The sequence below is a fragment of the Triturus cristatus genome, chromosome 1_1 (genome assembly GCF_964204655.1).
Source record: "Triturus cristatus chromosome 1_1, aTriCri1.1, whole genome shotgun sequence".
Lineage (NCBI taxonomy): Eukaryota > Metazoa > Chordata > Amphibia > Caudata > Salamandridae > Triturus > Triturus cristatus.
The window spans coordinates 102,380,785-102,406,990 of record NC_140579.1 but is presented as its reverse complement, the minus strand read 5'-3'; the positions used below and the strand labels follow the sequence as shown (position 1 = coordinate 102,406,990).

Below are 26,206 nucleotides of genomic sequence, written 5' to 3'. Positions count from 1 at the left end.
CTTCCGCGGTAAGTTTCACGCACCGTCTCACCCGCTATCACTCGTCTCTTTTTTCACCAATCACTATTTCTCGGTGTTCTCTCCTTTAGCACTCATCTTCATACTTTCAGCCATCGACCTAGGCTGTCACATGCTCGCTCGTTGTATTAGTAATCCTTTTTCCAATGAATGGCATGTTTACTAAAGCTCACTTCATGCTTGTTATAAGTCATTAGTTGCCATACACTACTATTCTACAATGTAAAATTACTTGTAATTTATAATCAATATTTCTATGTTTGATGCATGTGATTTAGTGTCTTAACGCATTTTTTATGTCCCTGTAATTGCTTCCCTTTTTCACTGACATTGCATTCAGCTTGTTTTGTATTATTACGTACGGGTTTGTTAGTTGTCAGACCTTTTTAAATCTTGAGTACCTATTGCCCTAATTGTGTAAAACCTTTTTCTTTCTTTTCCCCTTCTCTCTCAAGGTTATTCAGGTTATACTTTACAGGCATAATTATTGTTGTCCTGATGATGATCCTTTTATTTTTCTAATAGGATCGAAACGCCGTCGACACTTGTAAACACCTTATATGCTGTAAAATACTAATTGTGATGCATAAGGGTGTTCTATGAATTGTTTGTTGGTTCACTCTTGAATTGCGCTACTTGTAACAAACCTTGTTCCATGCCTGAACCTTTGGTTCCTGTTCTTTTGTCTCGTTGTATGTACTGGACACAGGCTTGTGTCCCACTTTGGGAATTTCTTTGTTATTTTTTTCTTATTATTATATCAGTAAAATCTATGACCCCTGTCCGGCTGGACAAGTCTCTAAAAATAAGTACTGATTGGGTCCTTATTCATTGTTATTTTCATTCTTCTTTCTCTAGGGACTATTGTTGTTTGTAATTACACAATTCCCAGGCTCCCTGGTCGACCTTTTATGGGTGCTATTGTTGTTATTAAATAGTTTCAGAATTGTGTGGCATCGTGTGGAGAAGAGTGGAACTGTGCATCAGAGTGTCATGGAGTAGAGTTCTGTGGCATGGAGTGGAACTGTGTGAAATTGTAGGGAGTAGAGTGGAGTGGCATTGTCTGGCATGCACAGAAATCCCGGTCGTCCTCTTTCTCCTGTCAAAAACTGAACCACCCGACTAGCTTCATATTAACTTATAGTAAGCACTTTTGGAAGTGCAAACGAGTGCTTTCAGGCCGCCAACTACTGTGCATGTGTGCCGGGCGCGCGCACCATTTGGCAGCCTGAAAGCACTCGTTGTCTTTCACTTTCGCGGCCGCTCGGCCGCTTTGATGTTTTATCGTGATCGCGATCACTTTCACATTCGCGGCCGTACGGCCGCTTCCCTTCCTACTTTAATGCACAGTTAAAGCAGAATCCACGCGTCGTAAAGCACATCGTGACCCCATCCCCGGCCATCGCTCTCTTCCATTCACCATCTGCCCCCCGTCCTTTCCCCTCCTCCTTTCACTCAGTCATTCCATTCTTACCCCTCCTTCATTCACCACTGCCTCTCGCCCTTCTGTTAGTTTCTTTCCTACTCTCGCCTCTATCAGTTCTCTTCTTCTCCAGACCTTTCTCTTTGCTATCTCACCCTCCCTACTCTCCTGTCCTCTCCTCCATTCTCTTCATCCGTTCTTCCTCCAAGGTCCCCTCTCAGTGCCAGAGGTGGTATTTGCAGCTGTGTCGTTTATGCCCCGTGCCTGGCCGCTCCTTCCCCCATCTCAGATAATATCGTTTTTTTATTCTGTCTTTATTTCTATGGCATATGGCGTGATATGGACGATGAAGGCGCGGATCGATTGGACGCTGCTGATAGCAATAGAGCTTCCATCTCACAGGGTGCCACCGACTGGTTTTGTTTTCACTTTGTTTGCACTCGGCGAAAATGTCCCGATATTTCTTGTGAATAGCGCTTTCTTTTCCAAGGAGAACCTGTTGTCATCTGCAGGGAAATTATAGCAAAGTTCATAAATAGGTCCAGCCCTGCCTCCACATGCCCTTTATAACAGTTACTTTCATGCCCAAACATGAGAGACAGCGCGGTACGTATCAGACGCATCTCTCTGGATGGACTCCCAGCTATGTCATGGTATTAATTTAAATTGTTTTTTTTTCAATGCTTTGCAAAAAAACAATCTTGATGATTGGCGATTAAAAACATGGACACAGGCCTTCCACTACAATCTGCTTTAAAACCCATATTACTCGTGACCGAGGCACTGACTGTGGTGTTTGCTTATTTTGAGGGGGGGCCCGAGGTTGGGCTGTTATTGACAGTACAGCTGTGCTCACAAAGCATAAGTGTTTGAAGAACTGAAAACTGGGGGAAGCCTGGAAGCAGGTGGGGGGGATGGGCTGGCGCGGCCAACTTCAGCTTAGATTTTCAGGATTACTTGTGTCATATTTGTTACCTTTACAGATGCATCCTGCTCTCTCTCACCCTAAAGAATTTACAGGTGCTTAACAAAAAGGCCACAAACCCATCTGCATGCCACTGGGAATCCCAGCCATAATTGCTCCCTTTCCCAAGGCAACCCCCCTGCTCTCACACTTTATTGCCCTGGCTGTCTCTGAGGTCTCGGCGCCTCATTCCACACCGCCGCCATCTGGTTTGCGCTGTGGTTTACCCCTCACTGTGGGAGTCGAAGGGCCTTGTACCCAGGTGGAGGGCGCCCAGTGCAGAGAGCCACCCGTCTGCCTGTGATTAAAGAGGCCTGCTCATCTCCCGCGGGTGTCATTTTCAACACGGTTAATGAAACTGAAGCTGTATTCAAGAACAACACGCGTGGGGCCTAGGACTTCTCGGTGCCCCCTTGTGAAATATTCAACAACATCGCTGGTTCCTTTTCACCTTAGCCGGCCCCTTTCCCGCACCCGGCTGTAGGCTACATTTCTACATTGTCTGATGCAGCTGTTCATGATTCAGGTGACACTATGACCTCTGGGAACCCGAGAGCAATAAATAATAATAAATAGGCTTCGTCCTCTTTTAAGAAGCAGTTTCTCTATTAAGGTAAGGGAGGGCCATACGGAGCTGCTCTAAATGGCCTGTCTTATCACCTGAGCTAATTCCGGTGTTTAATGAATAGATCTTTGTATTTCTTGGTAAATCTGGTTGTGTATCATTTGAATTATTTACTAATCTCTGCAAACCCTGTATGTTTCCTCCTATCCCGTGTAATTTTCAGACTTAATCTGATGGAGGCGTCCATGTAGCTGACCAGCAGTGAAATTAGCGGTTCATTATTGGAGTTGTTTGGGGTGGGGGGGATGTTGCATTCCGATGGAACGCCCTCGCATCATGACAACAAGCATTTGCAATGCAATAGGTCTCGCAGTTGTTAAAAGTTTGAGCTATTGGCATTGTAAATGGCAATGCATTTTATTTATGTGTGGGTTTTTAAAACATAAATAAAAGGCATTGTCATTTACAATACCAATAGCTCAAACTCGTATAAATGCGAGACCTATTGCATTGCAAATGCTTGTTGTCATGATGCGAGGGCGTTCCATCGGAATGCAACATCCCCCCCACCCCAAACAACTCCAATAATGAACCGCTAATTTCACTGCTAATTTCCGTGACATCTTGTTTACTGTTTAATAAATGATTCGTTAGTGCCACCCCTTTTTGAGGGATGGTGCACCCGTTTAGTACTGTAAGACATACATGCCGGAGAATGTATTTCTCCCGCTGACTTCCATTGAAGCAGAGGCCGTTTCAGGCGGGAGAAAACCAATATAAACTCATTTTGGCATTAACAACAAAAACAAGATGAACGTGTCAGTCTGTAATGCAACCGGTGCTCATGTAAAGTGCTCTGATACATTCGGGTCGAGTTGGCACTGTATACATTTTTTTTAAAAAAATCTATAAATTGAACGAAACGTATCTTCATTGGGGAGCAGTGGCGGGCGCCATCCTTACCCCTCTCGTCTTCCTAGCGAACCCTTTGATCTCGCTGTTGTGGCTGAGGCTGTGATAAAGAGATAAAGCGGCCGCGAAAGTGATCAGGCAGGCTGCCAAATGGTGCGTGCGCCCGGCGCACATGCACTGTATTTGAAGGCCTAAAAAAACATTTATCGTATGCAGTTCTTTCTACCGTACTGTTGGTAATGAACAAATAGTTCGAATTTTCTCTAGAATGTGAAGAGACGCCGAATGTATGGCTTCCAGCTCGTTCACGTTGTAAACTCGCCCGACCCCCACCAATCTTGTCCCACTCGTGGCTAAATATCTTTCTCCAATCTTGTCCCCGACGTGGCTCGATTTCGGTTTCTAAAATCCTCTTAATAAACGACTGCATAGCTAATAAAACAAGGATTCACACGTTTTAATGTGCGCAAGGCGGCAGAACACAATAGTAATTTGGCAACATTATCAGAAATGGAATCAAGTCACCAACACTTCGTGTCACTGTAATACCCAGCATGAGGAATAAAAAGTACGGATATTTTAGAAGGGGTGGTACAAGCCAGTCCTGGGGAGAGCAGGGACTGTTAAAAATTTGACACTAATAGGCCAAGAGACATGGGGATACGTTCTTCGCTCCCAAAGCACGCTAAAGTACTAGAGGCATCACAAAAATCTACCGCAGCATGCACTGGTGGTGGCGTTTCTTCCTCAAGATCCTTTGCATTATTTTTGTTTTGTTTTTACTTTTGATGTTACCTATACCGATACTACACTCCGCATGCCATAGATGACCTAACGGTCAGAGGCTCAGAGCTGCCGACTTTGGAGCTGGTGAACTAGGTTCGAGTATCACCTCAACTTCCTGTGATTGTGAATAAAATCACTTCATCTCCCTGTGCCTACCAAAAATTATGAATGCATACTACAGCTGGTGCTTCTATAGAGTGCTCCAATACCTTCAGATCGAGTTCGCGCATTAAAAAAAAAGAAATAGGCAAGGGAAATTAACCAGAAACACAAGCTAGTCACATACTTGAAGAGATACAGCGTATCGCGCCCCCTGCGGAAGAAGGGGCGGAACAGCGAAATTCATCTGGTAAGCTGCCATTGGCTGCAAATTACACCAATGGCACGTCATCTGATTTAAAGGTTATTCTATTGGTCTTTTGCCGTAGCCCCGCCTGTAGGGTACGTGAACTAGAATTATGCCCCTTAAAATTGTACGGTGTAAACAGGTTGTCGTAAACTGCATTTTACACTGCGAAACCTCGCGCTTCAACAGTATTTCACGAATTTAACAGTATGGGAAAGCGAGGCCTAGACCAGCGGCCAAGTAACGAATCACTTCCGCCCACAATTGTCAGTCAAATATGAAAACTCACGAAAAGCTGCGGCGGGTAGCAAGTCCCAGCCTGATAACGATTGACGCCATGAGTCCGCTCTTGAAGGGCACCGCGCGTAGTCTTTCAGCAGCTGCTGTTGGCCGATGGGTAGGCGGGCTTAGAGAACGACGAGTTTTTCCATTGGGTGCCGTGATGTGGAGAGGGAAAGGCAGGTAACCGGGATGACGGCTCTAAAGGCTTGGTGAACTTGATTGACACTATGAGTAAGTTGCTGGTACTCGAAGAGTTCGCGTCTGGAAATCTCTTTGCTTGTCTAACCACTCACTAAACCCCAAATGCTCCTTATTGCCCAGTCAATCAAGTATATTGCCCCGAGTTACTGAAGCAAGTTTAATGTTTTTTAATGATAAATTATCATGATGCGTACAGAGAATAATACAGCCAGTAAAAACGTAAGCTATAATGGGAACCATTACAGAGGCGCAACTAGAGCCAAATTTCGGGAGGGAGAGGGTGGGGCTAAAAAAACAAGACAAGCCCGGCGGAGCGTGGCGCGCGCGCTTGGCGGGGGCGGGGGAGCGGACCCTTGGAAGTGCTCCCAAAAGCGGAGTGCATGGCGGCACGATGCGCGTGATTGTGCGCGTGCTAGCCATGCAATCCGCTTTTGGGAGCACTTTGAAAAGCCCCTTTACAATAGTCTCGCTTTGCAATCGCTTACGCGATAGCAAGGCGAGACCTAAAGAGTACCTTTTTCTGTCACTCATGAAATTTAATGACAAAGGTCATAGTCAAATTAACGCTTTGGATGTTTTTAACTATTACCGATTGAGGCATGCCAAAACATTACACAGCCACAAGAATGTATCCCACTTAAAGGTTATTAATATCGAGTTTCAGAGGCGGTCGGTAAGTTTTGGAGGGAGGGGTGTGGACGGGACACACTCTCTAGAACACGCACACATACACATAACACTTAAAGCAATGCATCCACACACGCACAATCGCACACAAACACATTAATTCACAACACTCTTCACTAAACCTTCATACATACACGCACACAAACACATTCATTCACAACACTCTTCACCAAATATTCTTACATGCACACACGCACCAAACAGTTTAAAACTAAATCAAACACTTACCTGCAGCAAGCTCTGCCTTGGAGGTCCCAGAAGGCTTGGGACTGCTGCCTTTCGTCATTGGCTGACCTAAAGTCAGCCAATGAGAGAAGGCAGCAGTCCCAACGTCACCGCAGAGTGGGATGGGGTCAGTGAGACTGCTGAACCCACCCCACTCTGTGATGAAGTGTCACTCATTGACACTCCACCCTGGTCGCTTCAGGGCTCAAAATTGGAGCGCCCAGGAGCAAGGCAATCAGTGACGTGACCTTCGTCACTGAGGGGACGGCCTCAGGGACCTTTGCTAACCGGAGGACGTCACGCCCACAGGAGCTGTGACTTCCTCAGTCCAGCAAAGTTCAGCTCATCAGCCTGCGTTAAATGCGCATTTCTGGCTCCTGGCTGCTTGAACTGAAAGTTAACATTGTCTGTCAGGCTCACCTTTGTGCAGCCTGACAGACACTGTTCATGAGGGGCGAAAGGTGGAGGGGCGTGGCCCCTCAGCCCCAATGGACCGGCCGCTCCTGTCGAGTTCAGTGGACAACTTTACAAGCTGTCTACCGGCAGTGTTATTGCGAGAAAACGATTTGGGACCAGATGTACGAAGCATTTTGCTGGTCACAAATGGCCCATCAGGCTGTTTGCAACTAGTAAAATGCCTTTTGGCATATAATATTTTGCAATCGGTAACCTAATACTGACTCGCATAATAGGGTTTGCGAGTCACTATTAGGAAGTGGCATGTTAAGGGCGTCCCTTCCTAATAGCGAGTCTCACTGGTGTGTAGGAATGTTTTGCGACCGGGAATGCGGTCGCAAAACATTTGCAGCTACCACCAATTTTGAATTGGTGGTAAGCCATTCACAAATTAGAAGGGTCCCATGGGGACCCCTTCCCCTTTGTTAATGGCGGCGCAAGCTTTTTTTCAAAGCAGGCAGTGGTCCAACCACTGCCTGCCCTTAAGAAATTAAAAGATAACTTTTCAGTTTTTTTCTTTTAAACGTATCCCGTTTTCTTTTAAGGAAAATGGGCTGCATTTGAAAAAAACGTTGCTTTATTTAAAAAGCAAACACAGACATAGTGGTCTGCTGTCCCTAGCAGGCCACCATCCCGGTGTTATTGCCCATTCCCAATGGGTCGCAAATTGCAACCTGCCTCATGAATATTAATGAGGCAGGTCCCGTGCGACCCAATTGGGAATCGCTAATGTGTCTCAGACACATCGTGCGACCCATTTGGGAATTGCTAATGAGACACATTAGTAAATTTCATTTTGTGAGACTCTAATTGTGAGTCGCAAAAAATTGCAATTAGAGATTCACAAAATAAAACGTTCGTACATCTGCCCCTAGCTCAGGTATGTTCGCAAATGATCTTATTGCTGTTCCCAGCTGTAAACCATATCAATGAACTACAGACACAAGTTATTAGAGTTTAAATGTTCACATTTTTAAATATTTTACTAATTATATACATTTGATAGCAGAAGGTCACAAAAGTTCCAATGCTGAATCCAACTTCAGAAGGATTTCTTCACTGGCTTCGACCTGTCAATATATTACTAAATTCTGGGTGGCAATATTAGTGGGTTCATTCATACCCGGATCTCAAGTTGTAGCCATTTTGGTACATGTACCTAAAGAATTAACCTTATTGTTGATATGCAACTACCACAGCTACAACTACTACTACTACAGCTTGCAAAATAGCGAAATAGGCATTCAGTGGATGAACAATCCACAGCCTTCGCTGGCCAGGTGGCTTAGAAGTGCTGCCAACTGTAACATAAATGTGGGAGCATTCTCTGTCATACAGCCAGCGGCATCAAGACATCAAGACCCAAGGACACATGCGTCAAATAATTTTACACTGGAGGGGAGGACAACAAAGATGCTCTGCAAGGTCAGCTTTGTAGCCTGCACATCATTGGCGTTGAATGTGTGGGGTACTCAGCCTTGCGCTTGTAGATGAATGTATCATATGAACCTGGAAGATTACGATTAGTCAGTATACTTAATGTTGGTGCCATGTAATATGTTTGAAGTAACAATAAAAATTATCAAAAATAAATACATAAAATAAAATACATTAATCATTAATTGTAAGTGCCTTCTGCATCTGTTTTGTCAATAAATTATTGTGGCAAATCTGTTTTAGAAGGTGTACCTAACTGTAATTTCCTTATAATAAATGGTATTCTGCAATCCCTGTATAAAAACCCATCTTTAAGTTCTTTATGTTAGGCGACTTGTGAAACACCCAGTCACATATTATGAAGAAATGACGTAGTCGCTCTCCTGTAATAACTTATTACAGTTGAGTTCTGACGTCACAATGCCTGCTGCAAGAGCAGGCAGCCAGGGAAAAAGCAGGTTAAGTCAGAGAGCATAATTAAAGGAGCTGTTTAAAGGAAAACAAAACATTCCATGTCTTGACAAACAGGAAAGAGATATTTATGGCAACATGTTTTTTTAAAGCAATTATAGAAAAGTTACAATCTTTCTCCATCTCACTACACATTCCGAGTTACTGCATCTTTTTTTTTTTTAACTGACTTATTCAATTGGATTCTAATATCTTTTTGCAACAAATATCTCACAGCTTTTTAGCGTGTGTAATTTTGCACTAGGGATTTTTTTTTTTTATACTTCATGTTTGCAAACATGTTCTTTTTTTCATATGACAGAGGTATGCACCAAGGATTTAAGTGGTTTGTGGGAAAAGTGATGGTGTGACCATGGATTATGAGGAATAAAGTACACCCTACCGTACATGATAAGGATATTGCGAGTCACCTCAGAGTTCCATCACCTTATAAAGGAACTCTGGCCCTCATTAGGATGTTAGTTGGCAGGTCCAAACGACATTCAGGATAGTGGCCCGACCATCCCATTACGATGCGGTCGGTTGGACCACAGTGGCAGTAAGGGCAGACTGACACCTTCGACAGGCTCAAGGAGCCCGTCGGGGCGTCGGTCGGACCACAATTCCTACAATGAAGGTGGTGCGTGGGCAGGCACCGCCATAAGGATTACGATGTCCATTTCCCACAGCCTTATGGAAAGTCTGTTGGAAAGGGACTTTGGGGGCCACTAGCAGGCACCCCATCCATCATGGGCCTCTGCTATGTGGCCGGGGGGCAGGGGGGGCACATGTGGGGCCCCCCAAACATCCGGGCACCGCATGGTGCCTGGCACACGGTGCATGGATGTTTAAAAAATCCCTTTTATTATTGTGGCTTGTGCTGCAGTCTTTATCTGGGCCGCAGCATACACAACAATAGAAAGAGGGATGTTTCCAACCGTCTACATGGTGGTCGCATCATAATCTGGGGGGGGTGGGACCTCTGATTATCTGTCGGGCGGTCCTACTCCCGCGGACGACCTCAGTGACTTTCAATAGTCTTATAATGTACCACAGGGGGTATTTTATGCCATATATATCTTAGAAGATCTACTGTGTACATTGATAATTTGTCTTATATATGATGTGTACCTTTTCAAAGATTTTGATCATTCCTTTATTCACTGAAGCTTTTCCACCCCCAATGCTGAGCCCTTTTTTTATGTTGCTGTTTCGGACACTTCGTGCTCAAGCCTTCAAAACCTTTTTCCACAAAAGGTATCCAGGCCCAATTTGCATAATGTTTACCCGCATGTTTGGGTATTACAAAGGTACCCAGGGTTTATGCATTCCCCTTTAGGGAACCAAGAAAATAGCCAAAATATAGCATTTTTTCAATTTTGGGGGGAAAAATGTGAACCATATGCTTTCCAAGAAAGAGTATTTTTTTTTTTTTAAATGGCATTAACAAAAGGGTTTCTGTGGTAAGATCACCATTTTTCAGCTTTCAGGTGCAAGGAGAGGTATGAAAAATATATATATATATATATTACCACAGTTTTTGCAATTGTCTTAAAGTGGCAGTCTATTTGTTGCTATTTTTTGTGGAAATAGGTGTGAAACTGAAGTGTGAACAGGGAAAGCTATACATTTCTGTCAAGCAATCAAAATTCCAAATTGAGCAGGTGCTGAATGCCTCGATAAGCAAGCATGATAGCTCTCTTTCAAATGATGTGCAATGCTTTTCAGAGAAATTGCCGCAAGAGGATAAGCTAGGTTTTCATGCTGCCCTTCAGAGGGGTATGGTGATTTTCAGCCAGGTTATTAGTGCTTCCTCAGGCCTGTCTGATCTAGCAGCTCATGGCTACTGATTTAGTTCTGGGCTTCACTTGACTTGCAAGAAACCTGAGCTGCAACTGCAGATCATGCATCTACCCTTCTTAGGAAATGCTCTTATTGGATCTCATTTGTTTGATGGAAAATAGAGGAGGGGACGCTAGAAACAATGTGCCATGACAAAAAATTATACGATACAAAGTGCCATAAAAAATCTTTTTATATACATTTCTATTATAAGAGACTTCAAATCCCTCAGTGGCCCCAACTACAATATCATCAGCATAGAAAGCCCTATAGCCAACAAAAGCCTGTAAATGGAAGAGGTGGCCATCAACCTTTTGCAAAAACTCAAAAGTAGTGAATACTAAGTTACCCCTTCTCAGTTAGGCTCTGTGGCGGGTAGAACCATCACTAATCATTTTTAAGGGATAATGAAAATAATAAGAGATAGATGGGTGCTGAATATTTTGCAGAATTGCTTCAGGTTCAAATATCCTCGAGAAATTTCCCAGAGAAGATCCTCCCAATTCTATTAGGAGCACCTTCAACACGGCATAAACACTTCATTTGACAAACTCCTAATTGAAGGAGGTCCCATTTTGTCAACAAAGGAATGGAAATACATTTTTCATTAATTACATCAGTGTGACTAGATTCAAGACATAGACTTTCAGAATACCTATTTTCACGGTTGTATGGTCAAATATCAGCGGCAAAAATATTGAGATGCATAAATGTTGCCAGAAAATATCAAGGAAAAAAAAAATCATCTTCCTATACTCCGTATGTAAAGGACAAAACATTGGGAAAATATACAGACCACCAAAATAAGGGCCTGATTACGATGGTGGTGAGACTGCCATGATAGCCTGTCAGTGGCGGTCTCACCGCCATCGTAAGCATGTTTTCCGCCCACCACATTAGGATGGGAGGCGGAGGGATGGCGGTCGGAGAGACCAACCGCCACGGATCCGACGGGCTCAATGGTGCTGTAGGGATTATGATGTCCCTCCCCGCCAGCCGTAACCCGCCATGAAAAGGCTGGCGGAAAGGGACATTGGTGGCACGTAACGGGCCCCCCCATCTGCCCTAGCCCTCAGTGTTGGATTTTGAGGTGCACCTATGGTGCCCCCTTACATATCCCTGCACCATGTGGCAGGCACCAAACTGGGGTGGCGTAGTGGGCAAAAGAACGATGGATTTAACCCAGATCTTTTGACTGGGCGAGAATGTTTGTATTGTCAGCATTCCGTCCACCATTTGTTTGCTGTAACACTTTTCGCCCTAAGTGGGATGGGTAAGCCCAGACGTGGGTCCCTTGCTCACTGTGCTACTGGATTCAAGCTAGCCTGGCTGAAGAAGGGCGACTTACCCTGAACCTGGTCCCAGGATGCTTGTTTCCGGTCCAGGGAGGACCTGGCCTGGCAGTTCGGTCTGGACTGTTCCCATGGGGTACAGGGTCAAGACTGATTTGCATATGGCTGGGTCCAAACTGGGGTGGTGTAGTGGGCAAAAGAACAATGGATTTAATCCAGATTTTTTGACTGGGGGAGAATGTTTGCATTGTCAGCATTCCATCCATCATTTGTTTACTGTGCCACATAGTGCAGGCATATGCACAATGTGCGGTTTTTGGACTGCGGCGTGTGCTGCAGCCAGCAGCACATGCCGCAATACAAAACATACACTTTGCGCCCGCCTTGAAGGTAGACGCATTGTATTTCAGGGTGCGGAATTGCCGACAGCTTGTCAGACAGTCTCATCCCTGATATGATGGCGGTCGGACGCAAGTCCAACCGCCATCGTAAATAAAGATACCCCTTGCAATCAAGATGGGAAAGATGGAGATCCCCCATGAAAATGACTAAAATAGTGCCTGCATTGTCCAAAGAAGACCTACAAGGCTGCCTGGCCGATCTAAATAACAATGTTGCTAAAACATTTAACCAACAAGGATCCAAAGTCATTTGACGGTGTCATCGATTGTCCAGATCTAGTACAAGAACGGGACAACTTAGCGCAGATGATTTTGATGTGGATCCTACTGAAGGAGAACTAGGATTACAGGTAAGAAATGGGAATCTAATAGGAAAGTGAGGATGCTCAATATCAAAAGGTGCAGATATTACTTCCATGATCTCTGACTAGACAACACCTGTCTCTGGGTACTTAGATTTTGGGGCCCACCAGTGAAGTATTTCTCAATCCTTTATTACAAAAAAGCGAGTGCTCCAAGTGGACCATCTGGTGTCTCCTGAACAGACCCACTGAAACTAATGATCAGAGGCCAGCCTTAACCATTAACTCTCCTTAATGCCACCCCGCAGGAGCAACATAAATAACAAAACGCATAATATCCACAACCGCATACATTAGAGAATCGCCATCTGTTCCAAGCTGCTTATTGTTGTGAATACAGATGTTTGTTTGAGAGATTTATTTGGGTAATTGTTGCTTCTTTGACAGTGCCACTGCTTTTACTCCTCTGTTTGGACTTTATTTTGTTTTAATCGTTTTGCAGTTTCAGATCTTCTAAAAAGGGCAAGTTTGCAGTAATTATAGAACCCTTTTATGATACGCCTCTGACACCTTTATCCATCTGCTCAATCTCTTCCCAATAGTGGTATCTAACATAACAAGAGAGCAGTCTGGCTTAGTTGGCGATTCTTCACTGAGTGGCTGTCCCTACCGGCTGCCTACTTGCATTCTGCATCTATCCCTTTGCTTTCCTTGTTCAGAGTAAAGACATTTCCAGTTGCCTGGACGCAAGCATGTTTTCTCACCTTTAACCAGAGTATCTGATTGGAAATGCCCTCTGATGTACGTATAGTCATCAAGGGTGGGCTTATTTTGTTTTTCAGCGCTGAGGGTGATGGCATGTACACATGCACTGAGTCTTTAAAATGTTCAGTGCTACTCTTAATCAAGCTTTTAGGCATTGGTAATTAGTGAAAGGACCTCTCTATATTTGAGTGCACCTCCACTAGGAAGTTGTCCTCTTCTTCGACTACATGAAGTTTTACTTTAGGGGGGTTACCTGCCCTATTAATAACAGCATGATACACCATGGTGACATCTGGGAAAACGGCTTTTTTGCAGGTCAGGGCTCAGTGTTGTTCTGAGGGGGGGTCGATGTAATAATCTGCACATTGGATACCTCCCTCCAGGCGGTGGCATCTCCAAATTTGGATCCTACATGTCATAAGGTCTCCCCTGATCGCAGTCCATGTGAAAAGTGTGGACAGACTAATGAAGTGAGGAAGGAGGTAGTGATGTCTGTGTTTTATGTGGAGTTTGGGAAATCAGAAGAGAAAACTGAAAAGCCTTGTACGTACATTTATTTGGAATCTGATAGAATTGTAATTACTCCGAGATCTGCTCCTCAAAAATCAGCTTCTTTACCTCCAGGCGGTACCGGCTGGGTCACTCAACTCAGATCTCGGCGTTAAGATCTTTTTCGGAGCCGACTTCAGCATTCATTTTGGGGTCAGTTTCAGAGTCGGTTTTGACTCAAGGGGTGACTTGCTGGAACCTGGGGGTGAGCACATGTCGTTTGGTGCCGAGGCTTTGAGCTTTTCACCTAAGGTTTTTAAGGAGCAGAGGAGGCAGCAGGGGGTGTCTCTTGATTTTGAGAGGTCTCAAAGCCAGGAGCCGAACCTGAGCGTCCGTGCCTTTTGTGGTTGGACTCAGGTCTCGATGCCCAACTCCCTCTGGAGTAGGGCTCTGCCTCTTGCTGGTAAGACTTTGAAAGTCGATCCCCAGAGGGTCCATCCTCAGTTAAGGGTCGAGAAATAGTGGCTCTAGACACAGTCTCCGTCCTGGCCTTTGAAGAGGCTGTGGAGGTATAGCCTCCTTCTTGACTTCGAGCCGTCTGATGCCAAGACTTCAAGGCTTAGGCTGGTGGGATGGTCCATGGGCCCCCTCCTTCTTCATAAGCTACCTCGATGTCTTCGAAACTGAAGATGTCTGCTATGTGATTGGAGTCTCAAGGCTGCATGCTACGGTAAGCCCAGCAATGCTCCCTGTGTTATCATTTTGCAAGCACAGCAGGTCTACTCTTTGTGCTCTCGAGACAAGCAGAGGTTAGAGACCAGGGGCCGTAGTACAAAGAGTGCCCAGGTGATGCAACAGGCGTCTGTGCCTACTTTGTGCACGGCCTCCGGGGACTTTGGTATTACAGAAGGGCCTGCAGACGCTTGTGCAGCCCCTTCTGTAATGCTGATAGTGCAAGTGCTATCTTCACGGGGCATTCCCTCATTTGCATAGGGGCGTGCCCATGCAAATGAGTCTGTGTCATATTACAGACACAGGCGCAGAGTCAAAGCAGCTCTCAGGTGGCGAAATCACAGTGCTCCACGTAGAAGGTGGCACACTGTGAGTGCGCCACCTGAGAGCAGCCCTCTGACGAGGGAAAATGGGTACCATGGACCCCCCAGTCACTGACTGCACCCGCCTGCAAGGGTATCTCTTAGCTGTTTTAAAAGTGCAGGCTGGTTGTCGCCTGCACTGTGAAAACACGGAGCAGCTGTAAAGCAGCTACTCCGTTTTTTTACCAAATGCAGTGCCTTCAGGGCAGCGCCAGTTCGCAGCTGTCTTGGGGGCAGCGCATTCATCATACTAGGGCGGGTTTCCATTGTTTGTCCTGGGCACACCTTTTTAAAAGGTGCTGGGCGCAAACAATGAAAATGAGCCTTATATGTAATGCGGCCCCAGGTGGTGACCTGAGCACAGGTATTTAGTATTAAACTTTGGGCAAAACTGGAAATAATTTTTCCACCATACCACTCCCTAAAAGTCATTCTCAATATGATTCCTGACAAGGAACCCCTCCAATGAAGTTTGAAACTGAAGAGCACGTTCACTAGTCATCCGATGGTGGATTCAGATACCCGACAACTGGAGCCAAAAGGAACGGAGAACTCATTGACGGTCCGAGAGCTCATGATGAAACATTTGAACTCGATGGAGGAATTAACAATCTAGTGATTATCCCGGGCACTGTGGGCTAAAGGAGAAGTTATGATATATCTTGAGACTGAAAACTTCTTTGAAGAAAAATAACTTGCAAACATCCACGGCAAACACTAGATGGCAGGAATATGCACAGCATGCATATCTACAGCAACACATGCTGGAAATTGAATGCATCTCTAACTGAAGAGTATGGCCCTAATGCCAAGAGTTACAGAAGAAACGTGTCCTATGTTGTTTCCAAGGCTTTCAAGTGGTGACTGCCTTCTCCTCTCAGCATGATTAGAGACAAAGATTAGAGGTGGAAGAGGACGCATGCAGGTGTCATTTACCTCCCAAAGTGAGGATGTAATTCATTTTAATTTCTTTCCCTGTTAAGGTGGGAAGCAGGTTAAAAGAATCTGTATATAATTGCCAGAAAAGAATTTGTACAAGCATTCCATGGTTATAGAAAGAGTGTGTAAATTTTCCCGAGCAACAGGAAGAGTTTTGAGTGATATGTTTTTTAGAGGATCAGAATATCGTAATGAATACAGAGATGGAGAATCTGCTTGAAACGGGCGCCATTATAGAGATCCAGGAAAAGTCAAACATGTTTTTAAGTACTTTTTCTTCTAGAGAAGAAGGCCAAAGGTTGGAGGCTTGTTATGAACCTGAGAGAGTTAAAACAAATTTGTGGTGTAACCAAAGATAATAATCCACATTAGACCATAGGAGTTTTATGGCAGCCAAACCATCCCCGAAACATACATGGACATATGACATATCAGTATTTAGATATCACAAACCCCAGATTATAATTCTGTGTGATGGAACAGATCACAAATGTCACCTATGATTTGGGGGATGGGAAACATGTATATACAACGGTCCCCCGAGGCAGAGTATTACACGTGTGACCATGATCTCCAAGATAAGCAGTCTATAAATATTCAGTAGACACTAGCTGTAAATCCCATTTTTACATAAAATCATGTGATCGATTGGTACCTATGCCCCAGAATTACATGTGTGTAGTTAATAAGTACACACGGCCATCATGTGCCGCAGCGTGATATTGGCCCACTAGATCATCAGGGAATATGTGGCTGGATAATTTTCAAATTACAATTTCTTATTTTCAAAAGTCTCACCTGGGACTGTTGGTGTGCACTGTAGAAATCGTCCAAGTTGAATTCACCCAGGTCGCAATGCAGGTTCTGCCTACACAGTTCACATCTTTTCACTGCTTCCAACTGTACACCTGCCATAAAAAGGACAGAGAAGGAACACAAAAAGAAGATAAGCACACTTTCAGCGAACCATCTATGTATACATCAGGCACAATTCCCACAAAATTAAATACTGAAATAAAAGTGCAGGCCTTCTTTGTTTCACAGATGGGACTTCAGAACAAGCATTGGCATAGCCAATAGGTCTCGCTTTTGGGACCTTATAAGTATTTAGTTATGCAGCACAATATCCTTAGTGCAACAACATCTGTTGCATGGCAAAACACTTATAAGGTCCCAAAGGCAAGACCGATTGGCTATGCCAATGCTAGTTGCTGTTTTTGTGGTACTGCAATATATAGGGATGTTATTTGTCATAGGTTACAGTTTGGATTAGATCATTGATGACACTATTGTTCATAGGATCACGATGTCTCCTGTGACAACTTCTTGCTGCCCAGGTCGTGCCAAGGGGTTCCTTTTCCGGGGGTTCTGCTGTCCTGGTCTCGCCGAAGGTCCTGCTGCAGTTGTCTCCTCCCTTTGTGTGTGTGGTTGTGGTTGTGTGTATGGTTGTGGTTGTGTGTGTGGTTGTGGGTGTCATTGTGGGTGTGGGTGTGTGTGTGTGTGGCTGTGTGTGTGTGGTTGTGTGAGTGGTTGTGTGTGTATGTGTTGTGGTGTGTGTGTTAGTGTGTGTGTGAGTGTGTGTGTGGTTGTGTGTGTGGTTGTGTGTGTATGTGTTGTGATGTGTGTGTGAGTGTGTGTGTGAGTGTGTGTGTGGTTGTGTGTGTGTGTGGTTGTGTGTGTGTGGTTGTGTGTGTGTGGTTGTGTGTGAGTGTGTGGTTGTGTGTGTGTGTGTGGTTGTGTGTGTGTGTGGTTGTGTGTGCTTGTGGTTGTGTGTGTGGTTGGGTGGTGTGTGTGGTTTTGTGTGGGTGGTGTGTGTGTGGTTGTGTGTGTGTGGTTGTGGTTGTGTGTGTGTGGTTATGTGTGGTTGGGTGGTTGTGTTGTATGTGGTTGTGTGTGGTGTGCTCAGGCCAAGTCCGCTCCCCCACCGCGCCAGTGTTCCCTGCTGGTGCTCTGCCTGCTGCCCTCGCCGCTGCTGCTGTTGGAAGTTCGAGGCCCTCCTCCACCCGCAGGCTCCCGCCTGCGCCTCATCCCTGGTGGCCCAGGGGTGGGCGCGCCCTTCTCCCCCCGCTCTCCTTTCCCGCTGCTGCCTCCCCGCCCCCATCCTCTCCCATTTGCCACCCGCCTCCCAGCTGCTGCTCCTCCCTCCCTCCACCCTTCTTAATGCAGGCCGCTGCGTGGCGAGTGTGCGAACCTTGACCTGTTCTCAGGCCTGGTCCGCTCCCCCACCGCGCCAGCGTTCCCTGCTGGTGCTCTGCCTGCTGCCCTCGACGCTGCTGCTGTTGGAAGTTCGAGGCCCTCCTCCACCCGCAGGCTCCCGCCTGCGCCTCATCCCTAGTGGCCCAGTGGTGGGCAGTAAGTATCAAGTCTGACCTCTTCCTCTGTCCGTCTTTCCCTCTCCCGATTTCCCTCCTCCTGCTTGTCTGCTGCCCTTAATTGTATTCTGCCTTTGCCTCGGCTCGTTTCATTTTTCGTAAGCTTTTCTGTCTTTAGCCTGCCTGTTTTTTTCCTCCTAATTGTATTCTGCCTTTGCCTCTGCTCGTTTCATTTTTCGTAAGCTTTTCTGCCTTTAGCCTGCCTGTTTTTTCTCCCACTCTCTGTTGTTCAGTGCTGTAGGTTTTTCTTTTTCAGCACCCTTCTCCCCCCGCCCGCACCCGCTCTCCTTTCCCGCCGCTGCCTCCCCTGCGGCCCCGCCCCCATCCTCTCCCATTCGCCACCCGCCTCCCAGCTGCTGCTCCTCCCTCCCTCCACCCTTCTTAATGCAGGCCGCTGCGCGGCGAGGGTGCGAACCTTGACCTGTTCTCAGGCCAGGTCCGCTCCCCCACCGTGCCAGCGTTCTCTGCTGGTGCTCTGCCTGCTGCCCTCGCCGCTGCTGCTGTTGGAAGTTTGAGGCGCTCCTCCACCCGCAGGCTCCCGCCTGCGCCTCATCCCTGGTGGCCTAGTGGTGGGCGGTAAGTATCAAGTCTGACCTCTTCCTCTGTCCGTCTTTCCCTCTCCCGATTTCCCTCCTCCTGCTTGTCTGCTGCCCTTAATTGTATTCTACCTTTGCCTCTGCTCATTTCATTTTTCGTAAGCTTTTCTGCCTTTAGCCTGCCTGTTTTTTTTCCTCCTAATTGTATTCTGCCTTTGCCTCTGCTCGTTTCATTTTTCGTAAGCTTTTCTGCCTTTAGCCTGCCTGTTTTTTCTCTCACTCTCTGTTCAGTGCTGTAGGTTTTTCTTTTTCAGCGCCCTTCTCCCCCCGCCCGCCCCCCGCTCTCCTTTCCCGCCGCTGCCTCCCCTGCGGCCCCGCCCCCATCCTCTCCCATTCGCCACCCGCCTCCCAGCTGCTGCTCCTCCCTCCCTCCACCCTTCTTAATGCAAGCCGCCACGCGGCCACGCCGCTGGCTTGCGCCTGGACCGCGCCCAGCGCCAGGACCCCTGGCCCCCGACGATGCCAGCCCACACGACGGACTTACGACGCCGCCACCCTCAACGCACTCAAACCCGGCCAGAACCCCGCCTGCTACCGAGCCACCCCGAAACGCACCCACGGACCCTTCACCTGCCAAGCCTGCAATTTCACCTGCATCCGGACCCGCACCGCACCTGAAAGGCCAGGCACCAGCAACAACTACCTCAAGTGCATCCTGCTCAACACCAGCTCCGTCCACAGATACGCCGTCGAACTCTGGAGCCTGCTCGACACAACTTCACCAGACGTCGCCTTCCTCACGGAAACCTGGATGAACGCCTCCTCTGCCCCCGACATCGCCATAGCCATCCCGGACGGATACAAGATCACCCGGAGGGATCGCGCCAACCAGACCGGAGGAGGCATCGCCATCGTCCACAGGAACACCATCCGCATCACGACCAACTCCGACGACACCCTCACCGCCGCCGAGCACCTTCACTTCCAGATGCACACCGACCCCAAGACCACCCTCAGAGGCACTCTCATCTACAGACCCCCGGGACCACGCACACAATTCAGCGAAGCCATCGCAGACTTCATCAGCCCGCACGCCCTCACCTCCTCTGACTACATCCTCCTAGGGGACCTCAACTTCCACTTGGAGGACAACAATGACAGCAACACCACCACCCTGCTGGACAACCTCGCCAACCGCGGACTCAAGCAACTGGTGAACACCCCCACCCACTACGCCGGCAACATGCTTGACCCCGTCTTCTCCTCCAGCAAGCACATCTCCTTCAGCCACTCCACCGAACTTCATTGGACTGATCACAGCTGCGTCCACTTCAACTTCAGGAAAACCACGACCCACCACCACCCGCAACAGGCTCCCCGCAGGAGCTGGAACAAGATCACCGCCGACCAGCTCACCACCTCCCTCAGCCAGAACACTCCCGCTAGCGCAACGGACCCCAACGAAGCAGCCCGCAACTTCACACTGTGGCTCACCAACTGCGCCGACAACCTCGCACCTCTGAAGAACCCACCAAGCAGACCCGGCAGCAAGAAAGCCTCGTGGTTCACTAATGAACTCAAAACATCCAAGAAAAACTGCCGCACCCTTGAAAAAGGCTGGCGCCACGACCAGACTACAGAAAACATGACAGCCCTCAAGAACGCCACCCGTATACACCACCAGCTGATCTGCACCACCAAAAGAACAACATTCAAAGAACGACTGGACAGCAACACCCACAACTGCAAGGAACTCTTCAGCATCGTCAAAGAGGTCTCCAACCCCAGCGCCGGAAACAACGACATCACACCCTCGCAAGACCTCTGCGACTCACTCGCCTCATTCTTCCACCGCAAGATCGTTGACATACACAACAGCTTCGGCGCACAGACCACGCACCCAACTACCGAACCAACGCCCCCCACCACCACCCTCTGCAACTGGACCCCGGTCAGCACCGAAGACACCACCCGCATGATGAACACCATCCACTCCGGATCCCCTGCCGACCCTGCCCCCACCACGTCTTCAACAAGGCCGACTCCATCATCGCACCCCAACTCCGGGACATCATCAACATCTCCTTCACCACCGCCACCTTCCCGGAGAGCTGGATGCATGCCGAGCTCAGCGCCCTCCTAAAGAAACCGACAGCGGACCCCACCGACCTCAAGAACTTCCGCCCCATCTCGCTCCTCCCTTTTCCTGCCAAAGTCATCGAGAAGACCGTCAATAAACAGCTCGCTGCCTTCCTCGAGACGAACGGATCCCTCGACCCCTCACAGTCCGGTTTCCGAGCCAACCACAGCACCGAGACCGCCCTCATCGCAGCCACCGACGACATCAGATCCCTGCTCGACAACGGGGAAACAGCTGCCCTCATCCTCCTGGACCTCTCTGCAGCGTTCGACACAGTTTGCCACCGCACACTAATACAGCGCCTCAGCAACACCGGAATCCAAGAGAAGGCACTGGAGTGGATCATCTCGTTCCTCGCCAGAAGAACCCAGAGAGTCTGCCTCCCCCCGTTCCCTTCCGCAGCCACCGAAGTCATCTGCGGCGTACCTCAAGGATCCTCGCTCAGCCCCACCCTCTTCAACGTCTACATGAGCCCCCTCGCGGCCATCGCACGCCAACACAACCTTAACATCATTTCCTACGCCGACGACACCCAGCTGATCCTCTCCCTCACCAACGACCCCGCCACCGCCAGAGCCAGCCTACACGAAGGAATGAAAGACGTCGCCGAGTGGATAGAGGACAGCCGCCTGAAATTGAACTCAGACAAGACGGAAGTCCTCATCCTGGGATCGTCCCCCTCCGCCTGGGACGACTCCTGGTGGCCCCCTGCCCTGGGCACCATCCCCAAGCCAACGGACCACGCACGAAACCTGTGCTTCATCCTGGACTCCTCCCTCTCGATGACCAAACAAGTCAACGCCGTCTCGTCATCCTGTTTCAACACCCTGCGCATGCTCCGAAAGATCTTTCGATGGATCCCCACCGAAACCAGGAAGACGGTCACCCAGGCACTCGTCACCAGCCGACTGGACTTCGGGAACACCCTCTATGCGGGAACCACAGCCAAACTACAGAAAAGACTCCAGCGCATACAGAACGCCTCCGCACGACTCGTCCTGGACATCCCCCGCCACAACCACATCTCCGCCCACCTGAGAGACCTGCACTGGCTCCCCGTCAGCAAGAGGATCACGTTCAGACTCCTCACCCACGCACACAAGGCTCTCCACGACCTGGGCCCCAAGTACCTCAACAACCGCCTCACTTTCTACACGCCCACCTGCCGGCTGCGATCGACCAGCCTCGCCCTCGCCACCGTACCACGCATTCGCAGAGCCACCGCCGGAGGAAGATCCTTCTCCTACCTGGCGGCCAAGACATGGAACTCCCTCCCCATCCACCTATGGCTGACCCAGGACCATCTCTCCTTCAGGAAGCAACTCAAGACCTGGCTTTTCGAGCAGTAACGGACCCCTCCCCCCAGCGCCTTGAGACCCTAGCGGGTGAGTAGCGCGCTTTATAAATTGTTTGATTGATTGATTGAGTGTGTGTGTGTTGTGTTTGTGGTTGTGTGTGAGGTTGTGTGTGTGTGTGGTTGTGTGTGTGTGTGGTTGTGTGTATGTGGTTGTGTGTGGTTGTGTGTGTGTAGTTGTGTGTGTGTGTGGTTGTGTGTGTGTGGTTGTGTGTGTGGTTGTATGTGTGGTTGTGTGTGTGTGGTTGTGGTTGTGTGTGTGTGTGGTTGTGTGGTTGGGGTGGTCCCAGAATGATATCGGTAAGAGCCTGACCCTGGGTCATGATAGAGAAGGGGCTGGCGGTCAGGATTTGATTCCTCACAGGGAGGCAGTGCACATACAGTATTAGGATTTTGTACACAACCATGATCTTTTATTTGGATCATTGTTCGTAGAGATAGAGGTATGTTGTGAAACGGACTGTTACAGACCAATGCTATGTGATTTTTTTTCATTTTCATTTGATGCATGTAAAACGTACGTATTTTGATTCGGTGGTACCAACCTTTTTGTGAGCATTTCTCTAATTTACCGACTGTGCTTGAAACGGAATTACCATGTTATGTAGTGGTCTCTCACTAGCGGCATATCACACATTCCTAAAATTCCATACATGCAGCAGCATTTTTCACTGTGGCTACAGCGCCAGAGACTTTCGGTCTGAACTACATTTTCCTGGATTGCTATAACAAACATTTTTTTTAATGTAAAGAGGGTTGGTTTAAGCCACGAATACCGATTATCATGATCTACAGCACCGGAAATGTGTGTACTCACTAGTCAAGGATATATGGATCTTTTAAGTGCCATTACTGTACAATTATAGTGTGTTATTTTTGAGAAATGGCTGTACTGGTCCATTAAAGACATAATCGCCATGCCTATGTACCTGTTCTTTAAAGAACGATTGTTAAAAGGTCGTCAAATTGATGTATTAAAGACTGACGTTATTGGTAATAAGTTCCAGCGCTGCACCATTGAGAAGAATGACATTAAATTGTGCCAATGCAGGTTCATTGAAGAGTGACTCTGCTGTTGAGATACGACTGCTGGTTTGCTAAATTATTGCTCAGAATAGTCTGTAAGCGCGAAGGCGGGGGAAGGGGCGGAGGCAGGGAGCAAGCAAGAGGAAAGACGGATGGCGCTGAAGGCTGGCGGTTCGCACGTGCATGCTCGCGTGAACGCAAGTTTGTCGCCAGCCAGCAGCACTTTAAAACTCACCTACTAAAGTCTCTCTGAGCAGCGCATGCACGCTGACTCAGCGAGACCTAAAAAGGGCATCATGCTCCATAGACCACAGAGCAAAGCAGACATAGTGCTAAGAAATACCCAGCTGGGCTACAGGGAATGCTTAGCCCTTCTGCCCTTGCTCATTATCAACTTGTTGCATTGGCTGGTCTGTTACCGAAGAATACAGACAGCATTTTAGCGATTTAGGTCTGTGGCATTGACTTTCGTTTTTATAAAACACGGCCATATGTTAGCATTACTCAATTGTGCTAATATGTTACCTATTTTTAAAATAGCAACTTTTACTCTTTTACAGTATGGTTTAGAGTCAAATAACGACTTGAAAAATCTAAAATCTGGTTTCCTTTCACTTCTCAAAAAAGTGGGGAATTTGATATCTTTAAATGCTCACCACAGATTCTATGGCAAGTCTGAGGTAGTCTCCATACAAGTCTATGTTTGTAAACCCCGACCACTGGAGGGTTTGTAAGACCCGATTCATTTTCTTAGCTTTTCAGATCCACAGGCTAGCTACTGGGTTCCAAGGCTCCAGAGAAATCTAACCGGGTAGGTGTGGAGCAGCCATTGATTTTTTCTCGAGTCAGTGACACCCAACGTACGCAGTCGACACTATTTCCCATGGAAATGTGACAAAATGGAGACTGGCATTGCCATTTTTAGAAAGAAATCTAAATTCTCAGCAGTTTGACGGTATATCTGGCAGGGATCGTGTGTTCTGATGACATCTGATTAGGTTTGTGCAGTGTTAGTCCATTTCATATGAAGTGGGCAAGAATGTTTGAATCCCTTACACTTGCACATTTAGGTATGTTCCACCCCTTCAGGCCTACAATATGTCAATATCGCATAAACCAGGACCCACAGATGGCCTGGCCCAGTGGCAAAGACGCCGCCTGGAGAAGAGATGAACACTGAGCTAACAGAAGGCAGATCATTCTGACAGCAATCCAGCAAGAGCCAGCAGACGAGGGTGTTACAGACTGATTTGTCTAACAGGTGACAAATATTTACCATGGCAAACCCCTAAGATGGGTCTACAGAAGGCTGCACTACTGCAGTGAGCTGAATTCCAAAGTATTCACATAGATGGCAGGCAGACGTTTTGATTAAGAATGGATTAAGAAAAATCGGAAAAGTGTCTGCCTAGAAATTACAGAAGGGACCAGACAAGAGAGAGTAAATGAGCAGTTCAGCTCCAGAACAAATGAAGGTAAGCCTCAGAAAACCTTTGTTGCTCTAGAGGAGAAATCATTGAGCGCGAAAGGAACAATCCTGCAGGTGTACTTCTACGTATAAGCGTGAGATTGAGTTCGAACCCTTAATGACTTGCTACTACCCTCAATGAGTCAAAAGTGAAGAAGAAGCAATATTGTGGAGCATGGAGCAGCATAATGAGAGAGAGAGTCACATAAAAAACAATCTGTAATAAGCCCTGGTACCTAAAATGGGAAATGGAGAGTTTGAAGATCTGCCCGCTTCCATGAATACCTCCCAAAAAACCAGGAGGTTAGTCCTGATAAAGACTGCCCAGAGGAAGCAACCCAAATGAAAGACTCGTCATTGTACATTTCAAACTAGTGAGTCAAAAAGTGAAAGGACAACATTGAGAAACCTGGGGTCCTAAATCTAAAGGGACTTATCAGACTGTACTAGACTGTGAAGAAGTCACAAGTTGCACCATCCCTTGGTAACTATCACAGGAGAGTGCTTAGATAACAAAACGCAAGTATAAAATAGAATTAGTCAACAATGACAAACTTTCAAGGGCCTCGTTTAAGGTCTGGAGGACTTTCTCAAGTTGCTGTTGTGGCAGAAGCCCCACCTTCACCCCAGCAGCAGCTCATCCTCCAAAATTAAAATGTGCTGTTAGTGCAGCAGCTTGTTTTCACCTACAGTGCTTCTGTCAACTCAGAAAGAGCACTTTTCACAACACTACACAATGCTGCTTTCAGAACCAGTTCAGAGACCACTGGGGAAGCAAGTTATACAGGCCCACGACCCCAGGGGTTGGTGTCTTTTACCAATAATGTTGCGAGGTCTGTCCTACCATTGAGCAGCAACCTGGGCATCAAGTATACCCTTTCCACACTTGACTCTCAGGGCCGTGAGGGGGAACCTTCCAAGCCTTCTCAGGGACACTAGGTTTGACTCAAGCTGTCAAACAGACAAGGAACCGGTCTTGAGTGTTTCCCTTTCATAGTTAATGTATCTTTTAGTCAAAACACAGCACACAGCAGGTAGTGATGATGCTGGCTACAATTGAAGCACCCAAAATATGAAGTGTGAAGACTCTGCACCTGGCTATCCTCAGTCTTCTGGAGTGGCGCTCAGGGGAGAGACAAAAGGGGGCAGGCTCTGCTTAGAAGAGTTCATCTTCTTAACAACAGAGTCTGCTCACTCACCTCCCCTTCCCCGCCATCAACCTTCATGACACTGCTCAGGACGAGAGAATCATCCGATCAAATTTGAATAACTAAGGCAGTCCTGTCTGCATCCTGTCACACTTTATTGCCTGAAGATGCATTCTATAGCCCAGGAGGGCCAGCTATACACTTCAACTGACTGGGGGAAGGGGCTGTAATTCAAACTCCGCTTCGTGCTATTTTTTATAGAGGCTATCCAAAATGGATCTCATAG

General features: G+C 47.3%; 1 protein-coding gene across 1 annotated transcript in view; it reads right to left on the bottom strand.

The window, feature by feature from the left end:
* The window catches only part of LOC146869633 (putative E3 ubiquitin-protein ligase MARCHF10), a 461,326-nt gene that overhangs the window by 187,721 nt on the left and 247,399 nt on the right, over positions 1–26,206 (bottom strand). Inside the window, exon 8 of the mRNA XM_085608984.1 lies at positions 16,675–16,784. Within this exon, the coding sequence (XP_085465110.1) occupies positions 16,675–16,784 (110 nt within the window). The remainder of the gene's footprint in view (positions 1–16,674; positions 16,785–26,206) is intronic.